General features: G+C 34.3%; 1 protein-coding gene across 1 annotated transcript in view; it reads left to right on the top strand.

Annotated features, from left to right (window-relative positions):
• Gas2 (growth arrest specific 2) overlaps window positions 1-23,932 on the top strand; it is a 118,456-nt gene that overhangs the window by 42,500 nt on the left and 52,024 nt on the right. The window contains exons 4-6 of the mRNA XM_070032713.1: window positions 1,411-1,552; window positions 13,075-13,138; window positions 22,776-22,917. Of these exons, the coding sequence (XP_069888814.1) occupies window positions 1,411-1,552; window positions 13,075-13,138; window positions 22,776-22,917 (348 nt within the window). The remainder of the gene's footprint in view (window positions 1-1,410; window positions 1,553-13,074; window positions 13,139-22,775; window positions 22,918-23,932) is intronic.

Below are 23,932 nucleotides of genomic sequence, written 5' to 3'. Positions count from 1 at the left end.
CCCGGAATCAAAATTATACTTCAGGTGGGAAGGTGGATTAGTGGTAGAGTGCTTGCCTAGCATGCATAAAACCCTGGGTTCATTTCTACAGTACCATAAAGGCAGAGAAAGCCAGAAATGGTGCTGCAGCTCAAGTGGTAGAGTACTAGGCTTTAGCAAAAGAAACTCAGGAATAGTGCCCCTACCCTGAGTTCAAGCCCCAGGACTGGCAAAACAAACAAACAAAAATCTATACTGCAGCAGAAAGCTCTTAGAGATTAGACCAATAAAATCTGGGTGAGATACTGATGGATTATTTTTCTCATAGCCATTAAATCTCTGCATATAAAAATTAGTAATAGTTGATGTCAATGACTCCAATGCTCCACCTAGGACCCTACTTCACCTTTAATAACTATTATAAATGAGCTCAACAATCTACAACATTCTGGTCATTGCATTTGCTGGCTCTGTGATTAAAAGAAACAACCTGTCTATGAATTTAATAACAAGTGTTTTCATCTGTTTGCTCTTTGAGATAAAGGTCTGCATAGCACAAGCTATCCAAATATTGGCTTCATTTTTACAACATATAGATGCACATTCTATGGCTTCATGCTTTGCCATGGAAACTGGCTATACCCCATTAAAGAAAACAAAAGTAGTATTAGTATGGTGCAAGTGGAGATTTCTTGGCTGAAAGATGTATGCATCTAGTAGTATCATCCTCAGTTTGAGTTCCTGTCTTCCCTTATCCTAATCATCTTCACATCTTCACAGTGAAATGATGCAGAATTTAAGTAGTAACTTTCAAGGATACTAAACAGAGTATAAACAAGAATTATGTTCATATTATATAGTACAGCTATACAGTATGGTGAAAAAGGAAAGAAACTAGAAGAAAGACTGTAGAAAGTTATTTCAAGATTATTTTAATATTTTTATTTATCATATAGATGTGGAAACTATTGCTCTCTTTATGATTTGTATAATTATGAATTTTATGATATATATAACTATCGGATTATATCATTTACTAATTTTATTTCTGTATTTTTGGTTTGTTTTACAAATGAAAAAATACTATGTGAACATACAGGTAGAATAATTACATGAAATAATAAGTAAAAAATGACAACAATAAACAAAGCATAAAGTGTCAATTAAAACCTGCAAAGAGCTTTGCATATGTTTACTAATAAGTATACAATAGACAAGGACATGTGCCTGTATGCACAGATTTTCATAGTGTTTTAATTTTCATAATGTTTAAGTTTCAGTAACACTACATTTCTTTTCTATAATTCTTCACAAGCCTATTTATTGTTAAGTTCCTTCCAAAGAATTCTGTTGATACATCATATGTTTTGGCATGTAACTCTGACAACTTTACCAGATATTCCATCCAAGTGAAATTCCTTTACTTTTCAGACTCTGCCATTGAAGAAGATTCCATACAAAGCCAGTGCACCTTCAGGCTCCTTTTTTGCTCGAGATAATACAGCAAATTTCTTATCCTGGTGCCGAGACTTAGGAGTGGATGAAACATGTCTATTTGAATCTGAAGGTTTGGGTATGTATTTCCTTCAGAAATGTAGCTGATTAAATATTGCAATTGGTTTTGGTCAGTATAGTTATCAAGAGGTATGGTATCATGGCACAGATTTTTTTTTTAAAGAATAGAAGTAGTACAGTCTTTTTTCAAGCTAAAGATGAGAGTCATTAAGGCAAATTTGGTGAATACTTGGAAATTCAGTGTTATTGTCAGGCTGTAATCTGAAATAGAAGGGTAACTCTATAAAATGCTACCATGAAAACCATGTCTTTTCAGCCCTATGAAGTAAGAAAGGTTTTGTCTCTCTGTGGATTTGTCTGTTGAAACTGAAGTTTGCTAGTTTACAGATTCACCTAGCTTTCAGAGAATTACAAAGTGGCTAGGGGAGTAACATATTGACACTGAAGATGATTAAATGAGCAATATTATAAGGTAACCTCTACCCAGACTGTTGTTTTGCTTTGTTTTGTTTACTTATTAAATTTGGCAGATCCATTTTCAGGCCATATAAAGATGTTTTGTATTTCTTTTGAAGAAAATATATAAATTTCTTCTATAGGCTCCAGTGAAGCATAACATTAATGTAGAGAATATTGGAATTAAATCCAATTTTAGGGAAATGGAACAAACTTATGAAATGAGACATCTAATGGGGAAAAAGTTTTGGTTATCTTGCCTGAGGCTTAAACAATCAATTTTCAAAACATAGATATCATGTATTAACATTAAAGTAAACCGAGTATACTTTGGAGAGAACAAATATAAAAATTGCCACCTAAACAATCAAAATTTCCTTTGTCCCTGGGCAATATTACTTTGCTGAACACAAAATAATTGAGGGTAACAGACAAATTTTTGTGGTTAAGGTAGTTTTCATATCTGTTGTGATGCAGAAAAGAATGCTGATACATTTTGGGGAATTCTCCCAGCACAGAAGAAAGTAGCAGGACTTGATCTGAAAGAAAGATAAACCAGAATATTGCCACAGAAGCTAGTCAATATACAGAAGTGAGCTGCTTCAGTGCTTCTTAAAGAAGTGAACATTGATTATCTTTCCCATTTCTCACACCAAAGTAAAAGAATCTTGCTAGAAGATGTGTGTGTATGTGTAGCGATGTCATTTTTACAAATAGATGTTAGTGTTTAGGTTTATAGGAAACCATGTGAGTGGAAGATTATAGAAAGGGAATGCAACTATAAATACAAACACATATAGAAACCCATGGCAGACCTAGTAATTATCCATGTATAAACACACACACAATATTATTATCTAAAAATGTTGAAGTCAATCCAATTGTCAAGGAACTTAATAGTGATATATTAGTTTATGAATTTATTATAAATATTTTCATTAAAGAAGCATTTTTCATTGTAATTTACAAGCCAAGTCGATTATCCTTGTAAATACTGTATTTTCTCTATTTTCTCACAGTCTGGGTTGTTACTTGAACAAATACAAATTTCTGAAAACATGGAAGCAGAATCAATTTAATATTAAATTTTCTCTATGGAAAATATCATCAGAGTCAATGTCTGAGTGTGGTTTTTGCACATTATTTATATTTCTGTCTTTTAAAAGTCCAATTCAGGTAATAACACAGTTCATTCAGGAACTTTAATGTCTAAAGCAACCTAGATGATGGCAATGTAAAGGAATATAAACTTTAGAATATACAATTATATCAATAAAAATTTGAGATGGCATACTTTCTTAATGTGCTAGAAAAACAGGCATAAAAAGAAAATCAGTGGGAATTTATACATATATAAAACTATTCAAGTATTTTGTTTTTTGAGCTGGTGGCTCACACCCATAATTCTAGCTATTCAGGAGACTGAGATACAGAGGATCATGATTTGATCCCAGCCAGAACAGAAAAGTTTGCTGGACAAAGTCAGATCTGGCAGCATGATATAAGTGGAGAGCTTCTTTCTCTCTCTCTCATTCTCTCTCTCTGTCACACACCCCCACACACCCCCCACACACATTAATCTTCTATTTGTTTATATCTTGAAATTAAAATGCATTTAATAAGGTATATTAACACTAAGTTTTCAAGGCTTACTTAATTTAGAAATCATCTTTAATCTCCTGAGAACCAAAGCACATCAAACAGGCTTTCTATTTTTCTTTTCTCAATTAAAAGTAACAGGACACAAGGAAATGCATAAAAGTTCCTGGCGATACAGCAAAAGGGGACCAGTATGATCACATTGATATTAGAATTAGTCAAAGGAAAGGAAGCAGCTGTGCCCATAGATGTTAATAATAATCAAGAGGAGGAACAAGAGAAATTCCATTTCCACAGAGGGAACCCTTTCTCCTTCCTCACAATGGGTGAGGAAGTGATTGGGTTGCTGCTGCTAGCGTTAGCCTCTGTGGTTACAGAATTGACTTTCCTGCCACAATAACATACTCGGCTTGATGTCTTTCCACACTTCACTTTGGAAAGGAAATTTAGGGCATCGTTTTTCTTTCTTTCTTCTTTTTTTCCTACCTCAAGATTTCATTTTAGCGGAATACAAGATGAAGAGCATCCTTTGTCTGCTAGTGTTTTTGAACAGCAAATAAAATGAAAAGATGCCCTGATGAGGGGAAAAATGTGTTTGCATGATAACATAGATCACTGTGCTGTGTGTGTAAGAAGAGGGATCTGTTGGGAGTGTTCAACGGTCTTTTCCAGAATAAAGCATCCTTATCTGTGGCAACTGATAGGTTACCATATAAAAAGACAAGCAGGGCTTTCTTGTACAATTATTTGTCAGAAGATTGTGATTGACAAACTCATACAATCTGTGCTCTTTCCACAACAGCTAATAACCAGCTAATAACCCGCATCCTCTGTGGGATTGCCAGGGGTGAACTTGAGAATACGGGCAGTCACTGATTTCATTAACCTCCCATACTTCTCCTGCCTTTTTGATGGTTGGGAGATTACTTCTTATACTACCTAAAATTGCACGTATGGGGTACAATCTGAAATTTACTATCTCTGACATTGTAGGAAAGATAATTGTTTCCTCTGTAAAATGTCATTGGTTAATTCTAAGCCCCACAGTGGTTCAAAAGTTAGCCAATGAAAGTGTACAAATGTCACAAAGAACCTAGTCATAAAAGACTTATAACACCACTGAAAGTGTAAAAAGTCATGGATGAGCCAGGTGACCATAGTTCATGTCTATAATCCTCGCTACTCAAGAGGCTGAGATCTAAAGATTGTGGTTGAAAGCCAGCCAAGCAGAAAATTCTGTGAGATACTTAATACCAATGAAGCAGCAAAAGGCCTTGAGTAAAAAATACAAGCAAGAATGTGAGGCCATGTTTTCAACACCCAGTGCATACATGCACACATACACACATACACAAACACACACACACACACACACACACACACACACACACACACACACACACACACACACACACATGCTAGATCCCTTGTAATAAGGTAAATATAAAATAAGACCAAAAATATGAACAAAAATTTAAACATTGTATGTTTAGACTTCTATTTTCTATCTGTCTATATAGTTTTCAAGAATAGCATATCAATGTCTATATATTTTGTTTAGGAATTAGTCTTTCCTGCAGGACAACTTGACATATATTTTATACTATATACACATATATAGTATGTTTCATATATATGTATCTCACCAATCTCATTCATATATATAGCAAAGATCTCATCATATATTTCAAAGCTATATCAAAAATCTGACATATATATCAAAGATCTGAGGAATATATATATACTGTTCATTTTTTCTATTTCTAAAACTTATCTAAAGGAAATAAGAAGCACCAGAATGTTCATTGAAATTATTTTAAAAATAAGTCAAATCTATGATATTTGATATCAGTATAAAGAAACAAACTCTAGCCATCCAAAGATAATATTTTTGAAGCTACTGAAGGATATGGGGAAAACATGACACACTATAAACATGAAATTGCGTATTTACTGCTAGTATATCACAATAAATTTCGTACTCGGGAGTTGAAAGAAAAATGAACACTAATTGGGTTGTCAGGTACATTTTCTTATCTCATCAATTAACAGACCTTACATAGTGAATAATTATAGCATACACTTTGAAGCATGAATAATTCATTATATTTAGACTAAAGCGTCAGAATTGATGGTAAGTCACGACAACCCTAGGGCTTTTTTGGCTAAGCACAAGTATCCTGAAATGAAGACTGCATAGTGAATTGAAGGCAAGCTTGGGCTGCAGAGCAAAATCCTCTCTTGGGTGATATATATTAAAAACAAAAATGATGAGAGTGAGCCTTCTTGTTTGGGGGAATTATTTGTTGACACTTTTAACATCCACATGTGGGATTCTTTTTTCCCCCTTTTTTGCCTTATTGAGGTTTAAAAGGAAAAACCCTTGAAGTGATTTTAGAGTCAAATACATAATACATACACTCTCTCCAGCAACAGATATCACAGAATGTTACAGATTTTATTTTATCACATTGGGGTTCAGACTCAGGGTTTTGTACTTGCTGAGAAAGTACCACTTGAGCCATACATGCCTCCAACCCTTTTTGCTCTTCTTAGCTTTGTGGCATGGTCTTATTTCTGCCTAGACCAGCTTGGAGTGTATTCTTAGGACATTCTCCACTGTAATTAGGATGACAGGCACAGGCCACCAGACTCAACCTTTATTAAAAATGTAGTCTTGTGAACGTTTTTCCCCTAGGGACAGCTTTGATTTTTTTTTCTCTCAATCTCAGTCTCTAGAGTAACTAGGATTACTTTACTGGGCCACCACTGCTTGTACAAATAGCATCCATTATTAACACTGTGGAGCATAGTCTAACCTGATACAATTGCTCCTCCTGGTCCCTCCTGTTGAAAGCCTGTTGATATGCAAGGAACTGCCTAGAAGTCTTCTCTGTCCTTCCTTGTTTCATTAAGATTGATGTTTTGCTTTCATTACATGCCTTGAAAATATTTAGGATTGTGCTTTAGGTTAAAACGATGAGCAAAATATTTCCTTGAATTAAGAAATATTAGCCTTCCAATAGTTTTAAAGACATGAACTTCTAGTTGTGGAATAAAAAGTTAATGTATTAAGTAAAAAACTATTTCAGTTTTAGTTTCAAAGAGATGTAAATGTCATTCGGCAGTAGTAATCAGTACTAATATTCCTGATAGTGATGTTAATAATTTTTAAATATCAATTTAGAAACTTTAATAATCTGTCATAAAAATATTGGATATTTCCATGTAGCTCAATTTTGCCATCTAACATAAAATCTGAGGTAGTCTCAGCTTAAAATCATTTTTAAATTATGCCAGAAATCAATTCTCTTCTGTGGTACTTTTCCAAGGTATTGTAAGTATACATAATTTCATTTAATTAACATTATTGTTTGTAAGGTATGTATAACTTACAATGGAAATTTGGAAACTGTTTTGCTTTTCATTCCCTGGAGATTGTTTATTTTTTTTCACATACAGCTGACCTGGGGATGGAGGAAAAGAAGGGATGTGGGGATTTTCTAAAAATACACATTTTGCTTTCTGTGATTGTGATAATATCATCATGTTATAGGATTTGGAGGCCAGTGACTATTCTTCAGCTATTTCTCTGACAAAGAATCTACCCAGCAAGAAAAGGGTTTGCTATCTGCTGTGTAGCATGCAACTGTGTGATGTGATGTGTTTGATTTTAGCTTTATTCCCCGTGTTTGTGCCTGTTGTGTGGTCTTGTCTTCTTTTGATGCATCACTCTGATGAACACATTGGACAAAATTTTTTTGTTCTCTGGAATATAGGTCAAAGGCAAACATTACCTCTCTGTGGTATTGGTTTTGACTTTGCTGCCCCAAAATGAAATGGATTGTGCTTGGATTTTTCAACACTCACACTTTCCATTTTATACTTTGAAGTCATTGGTTGCATCAGAAAAAGAATCTTTGCCTGCTTTTTAGTGTTTGCCAAATCACCTCTGTTCTTGTCTTTGTCTCTACTGAAGACTGCAAGAGTCTTTCTGGGTGGGAGACTCTATATTATTAATATTAATATTAATATCAATGTAAAGTAGCAATTTCATGACCCTCATTTAGCTCCAGTTTATTGACATTCACTTTCTTTCCAAGACTTTTATTTAGTATTTTTAGAACTGTTAAAAAAATAAATGTTGTGTTGACTATGGTAGTATTTCAATATACTTTTGTTGCTTTTGAACTCATGAAGCCCTTTTTCAAATCTAGTCATCAGCCAGGGTAAAAGTAAGATAAAATGATGTTGAAACTGACCAAGGAAGCTGAGTGTCTCCCTGAAATGAAAGATATGTGTCAAGATCTTGATGAGTCAGGGTTGACTTAGGAAAGTGGGCAGCTTTTTGGTTTCTATTAGCTTTTCCCTTTCCCAGGATTAGATCTTTTTTCTTCCTATGTCTGGTGATTATAGCTCTGTGCTCAGCAAAAGTTAGCTAGGCTGTGCACATAGGTCAACATAGATGTTCCGCCCCCAATCTAGCTTTTTATAAATGGGGAGCTTTTGAGGCTCTGAGAATTAAATCACTTGCTCAGTGTTACTCAGGGTTTTTTTTCCTGCCTAGTTTAATTTCTCTTTTTTAAAATACATCTGTATTGTAAAGGTGATAGACAGGGAGGGTTACTGTTACATAAGTAAGGCAAAGTGTTACTCAGTTTTTCAATGACCCAAACATTTAAAAATGGAGCTGGATTGAAATTTAGCTAATTCAGCTCAAAGATGGTGCTCCTTTGCTTTGGAAATTTATACTTTGTGTCCATTTTCAGTGCTTGTAGATTAGTTAAGATGAAAGGAAAAGTGAAATGTAAATTATTCAACTAATTTAGAAAATACTCTTGCCCTCAGTTGCTGTGTCTGAGTGCTGAATGCTAACGAAGAAAAGAAACTCTTGTTCTGTGATATTTCTAATCAGAAGTAGAAACAATTAACTACAAGCATTCCATTCTGCAGATCTCATATTGTTGATCTGTAGTGTTGGAGTAGGACTGGATAATAATATTTTCAAGGGAGTACTATTTACTGTATACCTTGTCCCAACTGCTGTTAACCATATAATTACTTCATAAGAAAGAGTAAGTAGAAGGCATGCCACCTATTTTATTTTATATTTATGTTTATATTAGGCAGCCTTGGGTAGAACTCAAGTCTTCTGACTTCTAATTACTAGAAGTTATTTATTTTGTTCTATAGTAATAGAACTCTCTGAAGTAGTAAAACATATTTTCTACTCTGTCAAGGTAGGAGCCATTAATGATGTGTTTATAATTCAACAATATTTAGGCAGTAATACACTTCTAAAGTTTTCTTCACAAATAAAAAAGCTTAAAAACAGGCCTCCTGAAAAATTACTATAATTACTGTAATCTTTAGCTATATAGAAACCAAATGGACAACACATTTCTCCTGCTTTCATTTCTTTTCCCATCTGTTAAAACTTAATATATTGAGCTAAGCTATATGTTCATGCTCTAATGCACTTTATCCTTACAGACTCCATGACATTGAAATTTGACCCCTTGTTGCAGTGGAAGGCCTCATTTTCTCTTCCTGGAGCCAGCAGCATTCTAGCTGATATTTGATACCCAGGAGATTTTTTTTCTTTTTTTTTTACAGAATCTAGGTTATGTGATGGAGTCTCTAGCCACACATATTTGAGTGAGGCTCTGCATTACTTTTTCTAGAGGCATTCTGCATTATATTTTCCACTGATAGGATTTATAGGATTTAGAATATAATAATAGCCATTGGTAAGAGAGCTTTTTATTCTTTTAATGAGAAACAAGAATATGAATCCCCTTTTCTACCTATACGTCAAAGGAAAAGCTCATGTTTATGTTATAGTAATACAGTGGGAAAAATATATCTGGCTATAAATTTCATTATAAGTGGGAGTTATTAATTGTTAGGAAGGCAATGAGGAAGTATGTTTGAAGTAAGTAATATATATGACTCAGCTGAAACACAATACATTAAGATTCATCTCCATAATCATTTTTAGGAACACACACATTCAGCTATTTGGTTTTCTAAAAGAAACAATGCAAGTTGGGTGCCTGTGGCTCATGCCATAATCTTAGCTACTCAGAGGCTGAGGTCTAAGAATTATGATTGTGTTTCGAAGCTAGCCCAAGCAGAAAAGACAATGAGACCCTTATCTCCAATTTTATTCTTAGTGATAGAGGAAAATTAATAAGAAGATAGTTGATGCATTTAAACACCAATACCATCTGTTGATGTCATATGCACAAATATAATTGTTTTTAAAACTTACACTACATAAAAATTTGTTGTAACTCTATATATGTGTATATATAGACATATATTTATTAGCTTAAAATATGTTTATGTTTATATTTAGAACTAACACTTGCAGATATAATGCTAAAAATAACTAAAATATCCTCAGGATCATAGGACTACACTAAATTACATCTCGCAATAATGAAGATTTTTTTCTATCATTTAGTGTAGCAAGTAATACATTATATGTTCACAAAAAAATGTCTACAATAAAAAAGTAAAAGTTAATGGTAACTAACTAAACCAAATGAAGATAATAGTTCTACAAACCATTTATGACAACAGAAAGCTAAATAATAAAATGAAGACAACTATCATTGAACCAGAAATTCCTATGTGCCAGTTATTATTCTAGGTATAATAAATATTACTTTGTTTAATTGTTACAAAATTACAAAATACATTAAGAAGTGATCAGTACTGTTTTTCCTGAGAAAGGTGAAGTTTTACAGAATAATCTCTCCAAATAAAACAAATAGTAAACGTTAAAGGTCACATTCAACACCCAGAATTGGTGCTTCAATCACACAATCACTAGATTTTTTTTTCTATTTTTAGCTTCAGTTTAGAATTTACTTTAGGCCAAAAATACAATGTGGACTCTTAAGTATAATAGACATATAGAGACCACTTAATGACTTTTAAATTTATCATGATAATAGGCTAAATTTTTGCCATTGAATAAACTTTTGTATAAATTGAATTCTTGCATTATGAAAGACTAGGTAAAACCTCATTCTTTGTAGTTTGCTCATCCTTACAATCCTTGTAGCCACCATGAAATTCTGGTCATCATCCTTCATGTGCCATATAACCTAACTAAAGGATTGGTCTGTCCTAGGTGTGGTGTTAAGTCATGCATCTCTGAAGATGGTCACAGTTAGTGCTTAGTAGTCATCATCATTTTGTTTGGAGCCATTTAAAACCAGGCATGGTGTGTCCAGTATTTGAAAATCCAATATCATTTGAGATGATACTATATAGCTAGGATATTTTCAAGAAATTCTGTTGCTTACTAAAATAATATTTCTGAGAAGACTTGAAAGCAACATCTTTCTGTTCATATTGTCCTAAGAATTGTGGGTGGAGAAGCTTATGTGTGTTGAGCTCTAAGGTGTGGTTCTGTTATGAAGATGAAATAGAGTGATGCCTTCAGTTTTAATTTGGCAAGAATGATTCTCCTTGGTTTTTAGGCACATAATATATATTAATTTGACAAAAAAAGGAAACAGTGAGAAAATTAAAAAAAATCTTTTACTTGAATTCTCTCTTATATGGCCCATAGTATTGTTTTTCTTTGTAACAAAATTGATTTTTCATAACATCTATTTGCAACTATTGTTTCTAAAAGTCTTCACAATATGCATAGTAAGTTGGCTCAAGAGCCACCAGGGTTGAAACAGGTGTTACTTTTCATTGTGAGTTATGGAATGTGCATTGGCACAATTGGGTTTCTTCACTAACAGACACACCTCCTCTTAATTTTCATTAGCATGAATGCTAAAGCTCCTGGGGCTTTAGTCACTTGCTCACACAGCTTTCACTTAACAATGAGGGCATTGACAGAGTCAAAATCTTTACCTCTTCAATTGTTGCTCATCCTTCCTCCCACCCCAAACTCCTGCTTGTTTCAGACCATGGAAATCTGTTTAAGTTAGAATATGAGGTTGGAGATCTAGACAATTAGGTAGCTTTCATGTGCTGACTTCTGTTTTGGTATGTGTATTCTCTTTCTCCGTGTACAACTGATGTTGTATATAATAATGTAATATAGAATATTAAACAGCCCGTGCTTGAAGTTGATTTACTTGTGAATTTGGTATCCTTCTCAACATAGTCAGCTGATAAATCCAAACCTGGAATTAGTAGTTACCTCTATCTTGTTAAATAAGTTAAGGCTTCCCTTAATAGAATTTGGTGACAATTCATAGTGGTCAACTGATAACAAAAATTGTATTATCAACAATGGAAACAGTCTATAGTCATACTTTTCATAGTCAATTCCAACTTAATAAGCATTGCTTGAGAAACATGGCATGTATATATTTCAAAAGATAATTTTTGTCTATTTAAAGACAAGTGAAGTCACAAAATTTTTAAATCCAAACAAAGGTATTTTTCTACATATAGTGATTTCAAGAAAACTCTATCATGTTGTCAGTAAATATTACCACTGCCATAACCTGTAAAGATGAATTACATATTAAAATAAGTTAGATAGAAAAATACTGAACATCAAATGATTTCCAAATTCTATCCTGAAGAATTAAAGCAGCAGTGCTATTTTTCTTAGCATTCTATTTGATTAGTAATTTCAAAACTTTGTGAAGACTGTTCTCAAGGAATTGACAGCATTAACTGTTTTCTTTATATGATTCTGAATTTAATATTTTTAACATACCCTAATCATAGTTTTAAAAGGGAAAGTTGTCTGAACAGTATATATTGCTTTGTATACTCAACAAATGCAATTGTGAGTGTCATCATTACTGAAAATATCCAAAGCAATCACATATTTAACTAATAATATTTCCTTAGGGTAGAAATATTAACTAAAATGTAAGGTCCTCCTTTGATGGACAATGCTCGCTGGTGTTACATGGGTACATATTTACAAGTCCCAATCAGTTACAAATGTCTTATTCTAAAGTATTACTTAATCAAATTTGATCAGGATGGGACATCAAGTTTCATTTCACTCTTGACATCTGTCATTATTTGGAGGAAACCAAATATATGGCTTATAGTTTTTATTAGTTTGTATTGCCTAATTCTCATTATTATGTATTTCTGCTAAAGTCACTGGTTGAGGGTAGTCCTAGGATGTTAAAAATCCCAGTCCTTATCATTGTTTCATATGTCTATGTGTTTATAAGTGTCAATCATACACTTTGAGAATTAGTTTTATGTATATCCTTTATGATTTACATATACATTAATTCCAGAAAATATTAACTAATTGAGTAAAAACTTATTTAGGGTGAAAGGCCTTGAGACTAAGCTTTCGTGAGGGATGGCAGACATAATTTTTTGAAAACTCTTTTTTTTTTTTGAAATCTGTCTATACTGGGGAGTTGAAATTAGTGTTTTGGAATGTCAGACCAAATCCAGCTTGTCCCTGGCATCATGAGTGATTGGAGGTGGTGTGATTTGCAAATTGTTGGTTGTTAATCTCTTTCAGAGTGCTTTCTACCATAAAGAAATCTGTGTCTTGTCTTCCAGTTCTCCACAAGCAACCCAGAGAAGTGTGTCTGTGTTTGCTAGAGCTGGGCCGGATTGCTGCCAGGTAGGTCAATGTACTGCCACCAAGTCAAGACATAGACCATCTCAACCCAAGTAACATAGAAGCTACCGGCTTTTTATTGCTAATATTTACCTTAGTTGTTGAGAAAAACACTTATTCAAGTAGGATGTGAGACCATCTTGAGAGCAGTTGTTCAAACTAAAAAGCATGCCACCAGTACTCATAACATCTCATCAGAACTTCCATCTCTAAGAATTGGCTAATATCCTTTATTCCAACACATTTTCTTTTAAATCTTCCTTGATAGCATGTGGAGGAGAAAGTTGGACATGTAGGTTTATTTTACAATTAACTCAATTACTTTGGTTCAATTACCTTATTTACTACATTATTCCTCAGTTCTTTCAGTTTGTACTTCTGAGTGGGGAGATTGTTTGTAAATTGCACTCTAGTTTTTTTTTTTTTTTTGGTTTGTTTGTTTTGAGTATTTTTGTTATCTTTACATAGTTGTAGAAAGGTGTGGCCAATCACCAAAGTAGTTTATTAATAGTGTTGCTTGATCAATGTCACCCCTTCCAACCTTTTCACCTACTCCTCCCTACCTTAATTTATGTACTATTTTTTATCTTTTAACAAAGCAATTCATGCGTGTAATGCATCTTTATCTGTGTCATCATTTCGACATCTTCACTTCCCTTCGACTCACCCACCCCTTTTCCTTACATTTCCCAATTCTTTGGTATATACAATGAATTCTTGCCTGCATTTTCTCCCCTTCTCAGCATTATTTTCCGCCTCCCTCCACTTGTCCCCACCCTCCTCTTTTGCCAGTAGCCATTTCCTGGTACTTATTTGTTGGGCTTTGACTTTTTAAAGAATTTTAAAGAATTGTACTATTTGCGCTCTCCAGAGTCTATTACAAATCAATCAATTCATTTGTAACCCCTTGATTACTACCCGGTGTGTTTACTTGTAGCTTTATAGACACCATCTGGCTAGCACAATGAGGGAAAATATGCCACCTATGTTTCTTTGGCTCTGCATTTTGTTTTTTTTTATTGGAGAAAGACATATAGTGTTACTCTTATATAGAGACATAGTTAGAATCTTTTTGTTCTAGGGGAATAAAGAAATCATAGCCAAATAAGCAGAGAAAGGGGACCTTAATAATGAAATCAACTTGTTTTGGTTTAATGTTTTCACATTTATTATTTTGCAGCTAGATTGTTTCTTATAGTTCTCTGAAACTCAACCAATGAAAAATGATAATATGAAAGTTGGAAGAGGTCTTAAAAATTCAGAAATAATTAGATATTTTATGATCAAAATCTAGGTATACTCCTGTGTGTATGTGTGTTTGCACGTGTGTGTTTATGTCAGTACTGGTGCTTAATTCAGGGTCTGGACACTATCCATTAGCTTTTCCCACTCAAAGCTGGTGCTCTATCACTTAAGCCACAACTCTACTTTGCCTTTTTGTAGCTTAATTGAGAAGAGAAGTCTCACAGACTTTTCTGCCTAATCTGACCCAAACATGATCCTCAGATCTCAGCCTACTGAGTAGTTAGATAAGAGGTTTGAACCACCAGTGGTTGGTACATTCTTTTAGTTAAGAATATGGAAATAGAAAAGTATGTAGAAAATCAAGCAAACAAAAATAGAAAGTGTGACAGTGTGGCTATTAAACATTTTTTATGATCCATTAGAAAATTAATCTGGAGTCCAGAGTAATACTAAATTGTTTAAATCACCATAGTCTATCTAATTTTAATGAATAGTGCATCCAGTCTGAATTTTATTGAACCATTGTAATTGAATTGAGAAAGAGTGCTTTAATATTTTAATTCAAATTAAATGTTATCAGTCTGATCCAATCTGGGATAAAAATGAAATGGTTTTGAGACACCTTAAGTCTTTCCTGTTTTCTGTCATATCTTTTCTAGGAAATTACACAAAGGTGTACACAGAACTTTTTGTCTATGGCTCAACAGTTATCTACCTGAGCATGTGGCCTGTATCTGTTTAAGACTGAATTTCTTTTGGTTCTGCCACATCCCTGAATTTCATGAGAGAAGAGAACAGAGGCCCTGTTGCTTCTACAACCCTTCCACACTCTGTTCTTTCCTATTAGTCTTGGGGCTTCTGGCTACAGGACAGACAACCAGAGTCAAAGAAATACCAAGGGAGTCATTAGCCATAACTAGGGGAAAATAGGCACAAAGTAAAATATCTTACTGAATGAGCTGCTGCCAGTGACATACTTGTAAAAGAATGTGATTGATTTAAAGATCCTACTAAGAAAACATGGCATTATGCATTTAAAACTGTATTTTATGCATCTGAATGTATTTTAATATATAAATATCGGAGGAAATATTTGTTTTTTTACCTATCTGAATTGTATAAAGGTGTTTTAGTTAATATTTATAACTAGCATATAACATACTTTGATCAAATTCAGCTCATTTTATTACTCTTTTTTAATCATTCTGTCTCTTTCCTTGTCCTTTCTAAGAATTTTGGGTAAGTTTTATTATGCTATTCTCATATACATACACAATGTACTTCTATAATGTTCACATACACACACACACACACACACACACACACACACACATACACACACACACAAATACACCTCATATCATTACAGCCACAGTATTAAAGGATGTTGAATGATAAAATGCTTTAGGACTCAGCCATCTTTCTGCCAACTGAATTACCTATTGGTTACTTTTCCATAGAATGTAAGACAGATTAACATTGTGGTTAATGAACCTTAATAACTAGGGTCAATTTACCATAAATATTTTATATTGTGATTATTCTGGGTTATCTCATATCTGACCACACTTTATTATCACATGAGCAGATAAACCCGATGATTATTGCAAAAATTATATTTGAAAAAGTTACCGATAGCATGGTGGAGATAAGTAAAAATTAAGATAATTTGAAAGGTTTACTTTCCATCTTCTTTACCTACTTGAGTGGTGTGAAATACTATTTATTTTTAAGTGGGAAAATATGCTAACATATTACAGTGTTAGTTTCCTTATGATGTGCAGGGTAAAGAGAAATAATTGAATGCCAGTTATGTAAATTATTTAAGAATAAATACCCATTTAAATTTTTCTGTCTGTATTTGAAGATATTTATTGTGATTGAAGGTATATTGCACTGAATTAGGTCAAGTGACTTCCAAGTTTGCCTTAGATATATCCACAACCATATATTGATATGGAGATACTTAAATTTTTGTTCCCTTCTTATCCACACCTATTCAGGAGATTACATAAATTGATGAATTTAAACAGCTTCAGCCAAAAGTGTCAGTGATATTTGAGAGAGTACAGAAAACCACATGGTTAATTTGTACACAGAGGAGATAAGTTTCAGCACTCACAAAGTTCTAAATGCAATCTGTGAGTTTTATATTTTTCATCACCAAGAGATGATGTGTTCTTATATCTGCCTCTAAACATTTACTTCTGCAAATTTCATAAATATCATCTTAAAGGCAACAACATCCTCTGGAAATGATTTTCAAAATGTTTCTGAATCTCTGCCACTTTCTTCTGCCTGGGGACATTTAGTGTGAAGCTCTTCTGAGAGCTGTGGGCTGCTCTGTGTTCTAAGATGGAGAAATGAGACCACTTATGTTTTTTCTCATGGGTAAAACTTCCTTTTGTTTTTAACTAAATAGAGCAATCATTGCCAGAATGTGAAATCTCTCTGTGCTTATTTCAAAAAGACATCCGTTTCTGAATGTGAAATTTGTGTTTGTCTTGTGAAAAATAAAACATTCAGCAAAAGTAATTTGGGACAACCTCAAATGTATTTATAATGACATTGGTTTGACGTTAATTGTTGGAATGAAGGAAAAAGATATAATGAATTCAACAGTTTTATTGACTTGAGAATTAAGATTATAACAAAGGCAAAAAACTTCTAAAATAATAATGAACATGGTAGTGGCAGTTTCTGCTTTATTTTTGAGTGCTTCCTTGATTTGGAAAAAATGTTATGACAATTGAAAAGAAATGTTCTATTTAGATCCCTGTTCTTTTTTTTTGGGGGGGGGGGCGTCCGGTCGTGGGGCCTGAACTCTGGGCCTGGGCGCTGTCCCTCAGCTCTTCAGCTCAAGGCTAGCGCTCTACCACTTGAGCCACAGTGCCATTTCCGGATTTTTTCTTTTTGCTTATGTGGTGCTGAGGAATCGAACCCAGGGCCTCGAGCATGCAAGGCAAGCGCTCTACCACTGAGTCACCTTCCCAGCCTCTAGATCCCTGTTCTAATGAAAAGAAATATCAATTAAAAAGGATATATTTGTATGTCAAGATTACATACTTTACTAATTTTTACTCAGAGCACATCAACTATCTGCTAAGAACAGAATTTGCTTTCACATGATTGGATTTAAAAAATGTATAAACCTGCGTTTAAATTCCTTTAAAATAGGAAAAATGGGGCAAGTTTTATCTCGCAGGGATCTATAAAGGATAACATGCATTAAAAAAGGAGTTTCTTCCATTTGCCTATAAAATTTGTCCCTCTAGCTCTAGTAAAATAGACTCCAGATGTCTTGTTTGAAAGCCATATTCTATGAAATAGCTTGAGAAATTTTTCTAGTTTGCTATTCAAGTTTTTCTTTTTTTTGGGGGGGGGGGAGCGGGCAGAGGAGGCCGCAGTTATTTTATCTAGATCCATTGCAAAACTTGCTTCATGTGCCAGAAATATAAGAAACCCATTCTTAGATTATCTTCATGAAGTCATCAGTCATAACACCCTTTCCTTGGCACTTTACTTTCCTCTAATGAAATAAAAACAAAGCTTTGCCTTCTAAGTATTTACCTTTTTATGTCACTTAGGTCTACAAGTAGGAGGCTTTACAATTAGTGGCTTCAACCTTCTTAGTACCTTTAGTTTGATCCTTATTGAATTTGAGAACAGCTAGCTCCCTCTACCACTAAAATCTTACAATTGGGAAAGAAAAAGGTAAACCATTACCTTTGTGAGAATCTTATGGAGAAAATTGAAATGTGAACTAGTATAGTGTTAATTATGGAAACTGAAGTATAGCAACCCTTTTTTTGAGAACAGAAAAAGAACTATTTGATGATGAAGTTGGCTTGCAGGTGTAAGCCCCCAGCCCCAGGGGAATCTCATGATATACAGCTTGTTGACAACTCCAGACAGACAGGAAGCCAATGAATGGTATTTAAGTGTGCATTTCAGGACTGTCTGACTCTACCTTAGGCAGCTTGTAGCATTCCAAAGCCAATATAAGCAGAGATTTTGGACTTAGTGTTGATTTTCTATGTTCAGTGGCACAGCTAATTTTCAGCTTTCCCAGATAAAAGAAATCTCCAGGGCAAAATTTTCCATGTGTGATTTTTTGTTAATCAATTTTCTTCAGACTTCGTCCACTTTGTTTATACTGGACATGAAGTGGAGTCTGTTGTTACTCTAAGAGCATATTTATTTTCATTCCACTTTGTTTTAAAAAGTCAAACATATGTACCCCACTTCTGAAAAGTGGCATGCATCCACTACAACTGCAAATGAAATCATATTTTCCAATTGACCTAATGTGTGTTTTCAAATATGATGGGTGCTTTCACTTATGATTGACTTTAAGTTGGCTGTTATTTCCAGTGCATTAAGTACCACTAGCCTTACTGTCAAGTTTATATTATTCTCCTAAGAGCATTAAACATGACCAAATTGTATACCTCAGTAGAACTAAGACTCCACAGAACTCTAGAAAGATTAAACAGGGCTACCTGCTTAAATTCATCCAGCCAATTACGAGAAAAGCTGAATTTATCACTTGGCCTGCTAAGCTCTCTTTCAGAAATATTTCTATTATTTCACAGTGTAGAAAAATTCCTCTACCCTAGTAAATTCCTTTGTGGAATGCAGCTATAGTACTAATACTACCCTTCATCTCAACCATACCTTAATTTTGACTCTGTTAACATTATATCTCATTTGATATATTTAAAAAAACCTGAGGAGTTTATAGCAGATAGTCACTGTTGTAATTTTGTGCAGAAAACTAGGTCATTAATTATGAGTTACTTAACCCACAGAAATTTCAGAAGTTTTGCCATGTCTCAGAAACTGTACTGGACATGTATTAAGTACACTGGTACTCAGAATACCAATGGCACAAAATTGAAGCTGAGAAATAATGTTTGTCAAGATGTCTCATAGTGACAGATACTTTGAAGGTGTTCCATGTTGTTGTCTTGCTAAAATTCTTCCTTTTTCTTTCTTTTACTATTAACAGACATAAAGGGCAAGCCATTTTCATCTCTACTTCTCTGATACAAAATAGAGTCATAGAGTGTAAGTGATTTGATCCATTTGAAGAGTAGGCTATGATAGTTCAATTCTACCACAGACAAGAGCCATAAATCAATCTCCATATAGTATTATTTGTATTTATCCATAGTATTCAGAGGCTGTGTTCATGAAGACCAATGATTGTGTCAGCAATTTTAAATATGCATTTTAATTTGGGGCTGTGTTCAAATATCTTTTACAAAATGGAGTACATTTTTATTTGTAATGTTGATGTTCAGTGTAAGCGATACATTTAAGGATTCAAGACCATGAAACTGAATTTATATTTTGAACACGGTAGCACTCATGTGTAAGAAAAAGGAATTTTCACATTTGTGGGTAGCTGTCATGTACCCACTCTGCACACAATACTAGATGCTAGAGATACTTTGGCTCAGATAGAATGGCCTCTAAACTTACTGATTGGAAGCGTTTCCAGTAATACCTCATTAATTGGTTAACATGTGTAAAAGACGACTAGGTCTTCATAGCTAACTATGACTCATTATGGAGTAAACCTTACTCTGTAGACTAGAGACTATGCTCAGAGCAGTAATTTTTCAGTTGAGCTGTGTCTGTTTAAGCTGATATGTACTGAATTCTAAGGTACGTTTTCCACCTTTCAAAGGACACCTGAAATTTATGGCCTCTTTTTACAATCTGAGTTCTAAAACAGAGTATGAAACAAATGACTGGGAAATGAAATAACAACTATTGCTTTTATAAATAAAAAGATCTAAGTTGCAGACATGGGTAATATCTTCAATGAGAGTTAAACTAATTAACCAGGGTGGGGCTTCCAGTCTGCTGCTCCTACATAGAGGGTTCTCAGTGTTCAGAGGCTAAGATCATTCAAATTCTTTTGTCTCACTGGAGAGTAGAAATCAAGAATTGAACTGATTGAGCCCATAACAATACATCAAGAGTAGATAAACTGCTTAACCTTAGAAATGTGTACTGAGCAAATGTGCAATATTATTGGTTAGAATTACAATTCATTAGAACAGAATAATAATTTAGGCTTTACATCCAATGATGTTTTAAAATAGAATTCAAAGGCTTTAAATCTACTGTCAATATACTTATTGTCTATCTGAAGATTGTATTATTTGTTATCTACTTTTTGATCTGTGAGGGACTTTCTCCTCTCCTCTCTAATAAGCAATCACTTGAATAAAAATGTTAAAGAAAGTGACTCAGAAACCCGGCACTTGGGGACTTACCTGCTCCAGCTGGTTCCTCTACTATATATTTGCATTCTTGTCTATTAAAATGAATGTGTGACTGAATGGGACTAGGAATAAGCCAGATCCAAAGAAACATAGCTTGAATGTTTTCCCTCATCTATGGTAACTAGAATGTGCCTATAAATTTACAAGTAAACACACTGGATGACAAGACAAAAATAAACTGGGACAGGATAAATCATGCAGGTCTCTAGACATGCACACAGTGAGACCAAAGGAGGCTATTCATAGGAGAGGATCACATGGCTCAATAGCTATGTATATGTATCTGATCATATAAAATAATATTTATTAAAATGAACTCGAAGAAATGGGTATGAGTTTTTTTTCCTTTACTTTGTTGCTGTTTTTGTTTTCTGTATCTTTTTTCTTGTTTTGTAAGTTTATCTGTTTGGGAGAGGGTAAAGAGGGCATACAGCAATGGTAGGACAAAGGGTGGACAAACAGCAGTGATACTAGACACTATGTTGAAAATGAACTATACAACTTGTAGGGGGATGGGAGGGAAAAACTGGAAGAAATCAAGGGAAAACATACTCATTACCTGACCTGTATCTGAAATACCTCTATATATTACCTTTATAATGACAATAAAGAATGAGTGTGTGCAAGTAACTAGGTGATTAAAAAAATATCCTTACTGGAAATGCGTGATGGCTCAAGCTGTAGAGCACTTGCCTTGAACTGAAGAGCACAGGCCCAGAGTTCAAGCCCCACGACCACCACCACCACCACCAACTATATATATATATATATATATATATATATATATATATATATATATATATATCCTCACAACTCCTGAACTTTACGTAACCCTAGCCTTCCTGACCTAGTTGTAGTTGACATTTATCTAGGAAACCAAACTTTTAAGAGTTTTGCTTATAGAAAATGTGATTATGAGAGATAATATGGAAAAAAAATCTCTGTCCCTTGATTTCTTCCCCTCACTTTTCTGCTCTATCTTCTTTTCCTGGTCCTTCTGCCCCTCCCTCCCTCCCTCTTACTCTTCCTTTTTTCCAATCTCTTCCTTACTTTCCCTCTTGCCTGGCCTTTCCTTCCCTCTTTTCTTTCTTCCCTTCCCTCCCCTCTTCTCTCTCTCTCTCTCTCTCTCTCTCTCTCTCTCTCTCTCTCTCTCTCTCTCTCTCTCTCTCCTCTCTCTCTGATTTTCTGTTGCATTTAAATTCACAAATCATGAATTTTTACATATTGTTATTCTAAATCATTCTCGTGTCCTTTCTGTTCCTATTCTTACCAACAACAATGTGTATGCTTTTATTGTATTGTTCCTAAAAGTTTAATACCTGCTCCTCTATTACATAGAACATTGTTCTAGGCCCTTAGGAAATGCACAATTAACACTAAATTTCTACTCTGTGCTATAATTGACTCTGACCTTATAATTTGACTTACATCTTTTACTTACTGTGGTCAAAATGAGTATAATTACTGCATTGATGATATTGTCAAAGCTGGTAAACATAAAAGCTAAAAACTGAACTTCCCCTGGTTATTCATGTTATTGACTCATTAACATGTACATTGAAGATTTTATTTTTAGTATGTTATCAAGTGTGTCTCATACATATACAAAAAGTGCCTGTGGTTTTCTTCTTAAAGGATACTTACCATTTCAATATTGGAAAACATTACTGCCTTTTAAAAAGTAGTAGTTGGGCTGGGATAGAGCACTTGCTTTGCATGCATGAGGCCCTGGGTTCGATTCCTAAGCACCACATAAGCAGGAAAAAAAGCCGGAAGTGGCCCTGTGGCTTAAGTGGTAGAGCACTAGCCTTGAGCTGAAGAACTGAGGGACAGCGCCCAGGCCCAGAGTTCAGGCCCACGACCGGACCCTAAATAAATAAATAAATAAAAATAAAAGGTAGTAGTAGTTTAAGAAAGCATGCATGGTTCAAGTGGTAGAACAGCAGCATGACAAGCATAAGGTCCTGGGTTCAAACCCCAGTAGGAACAAAACAAAAGAAGAAAGAAAGGAAAAAAAGAAAGAGAGAGGGAAGTGGAATGTGTTCTCATATCATTGTAACTTATCATGTAAAGTGATCTTTCTTTTCTTTTTTAAGGTATGGCGTGGAACCTCCTGGTCTGATAAAACTGGAAAAAGAAATTGAACAAGAAGAAACACTTTCTACCCCATCTCCTTCACCTTCTCCTTCATCAAAGTCTTCTGGAAAAAAGAGCACAGGAAACTTGCTAGATGATGCTGTAAGTACAACTGACCAGATGTCTTAATAGCTGTGTCTTCAACTATAATACACATAGCTGTCTGACCTCACTTGATTTCAATGTCCTGAAATTTATCTCAACATGTTGTGAAAATGTTTGTAGACTTTACAACTCACTTGGAAGTTCAAAACAGCCTGCCATTTAAAATAAGCTCCACTTAATGCTAGGATGTAGAATCTAGAACTGTAGAAAAATAAGTCAACCCCTTAAAAAACTAGTATTTAGCATTACTGTAATTCTCAGTTACCATTTCGTGTTGCCTCTTTTTTGAAGTCCAAAAAACAAAATATTGAGGCTTTTAAAGAAGAGAAAGTGAACCCATGATGGGTGTTAAACGTGCTCTACTGAATACTAGCTATTGGCGAGTGTACCATTTATTTTCTCAAGATCTGAGATCTGAAAGGCAGAGCTCTTAGTGAAGAAGGGAAACAAAATTTGTGAAGCCTTCTGAGAGAAGAAAAGTAGTTTAGATCCTCATAAAGTCTTATCTGACATTCTGAGGTCTCTCTACTGAGCAAAGTCCTTGGGTCAGAGGTTTTTTTGGTTTCTTGGATATCATCACAGTGAGAAGAAGTAATTTCTAAGTAAAACAGCAAACAGGATGATTTAAAGGCTCAAGGTAGATTTGCTGTCTGTTCAGTTTTTCTTGGTTATGATTACTGTGTTGGATTGTATGGATGCATATGCCCCCATAAACATTTATTGTAGGACAAACTTAAAAAGAATGATGAAGAAAGAAATCATGAGACTGAGAAGTTGCTTAGATGTAGGTATAATAACTTAGGAATTATATCAAAATGGTAACACCACGGGTCTTAGAATTAAATATAGCATTCATTCATAAGCAGAACCTTAGAAATGTATCACCAACTATGATGGCAGCTGTACAAAAAAAGCAAGATTGTGAAGGACCACTGGCATTTAGCTGGTAATTTCATTATCAGGGTTCTGAACTGAAAAGGGCTTGAAAAAAATGCTGATGGACACTCTAAGA

Source organism: Dipodomys merriami, unplaced genomic scaffold, assembly GCF_024711535.1.
Source record: "Dipodomys merriami isolate MVZ:Mamm:240054 unplaced genomic scaffold, mDipMer1.0.p SCAF_21, whole genome shotgun sequence".
NCBI lineage: Eukaryota > Metazoa > Chordata > Mammalia > Rodentia > Heteromyidae > Dipodomys > Dipodomys merriami.
The sequence above is the reverse complement of the archived record's forward strand: the minus strand, read 5'-3'. Positions and strand labels throughout refer to the sequence as shown.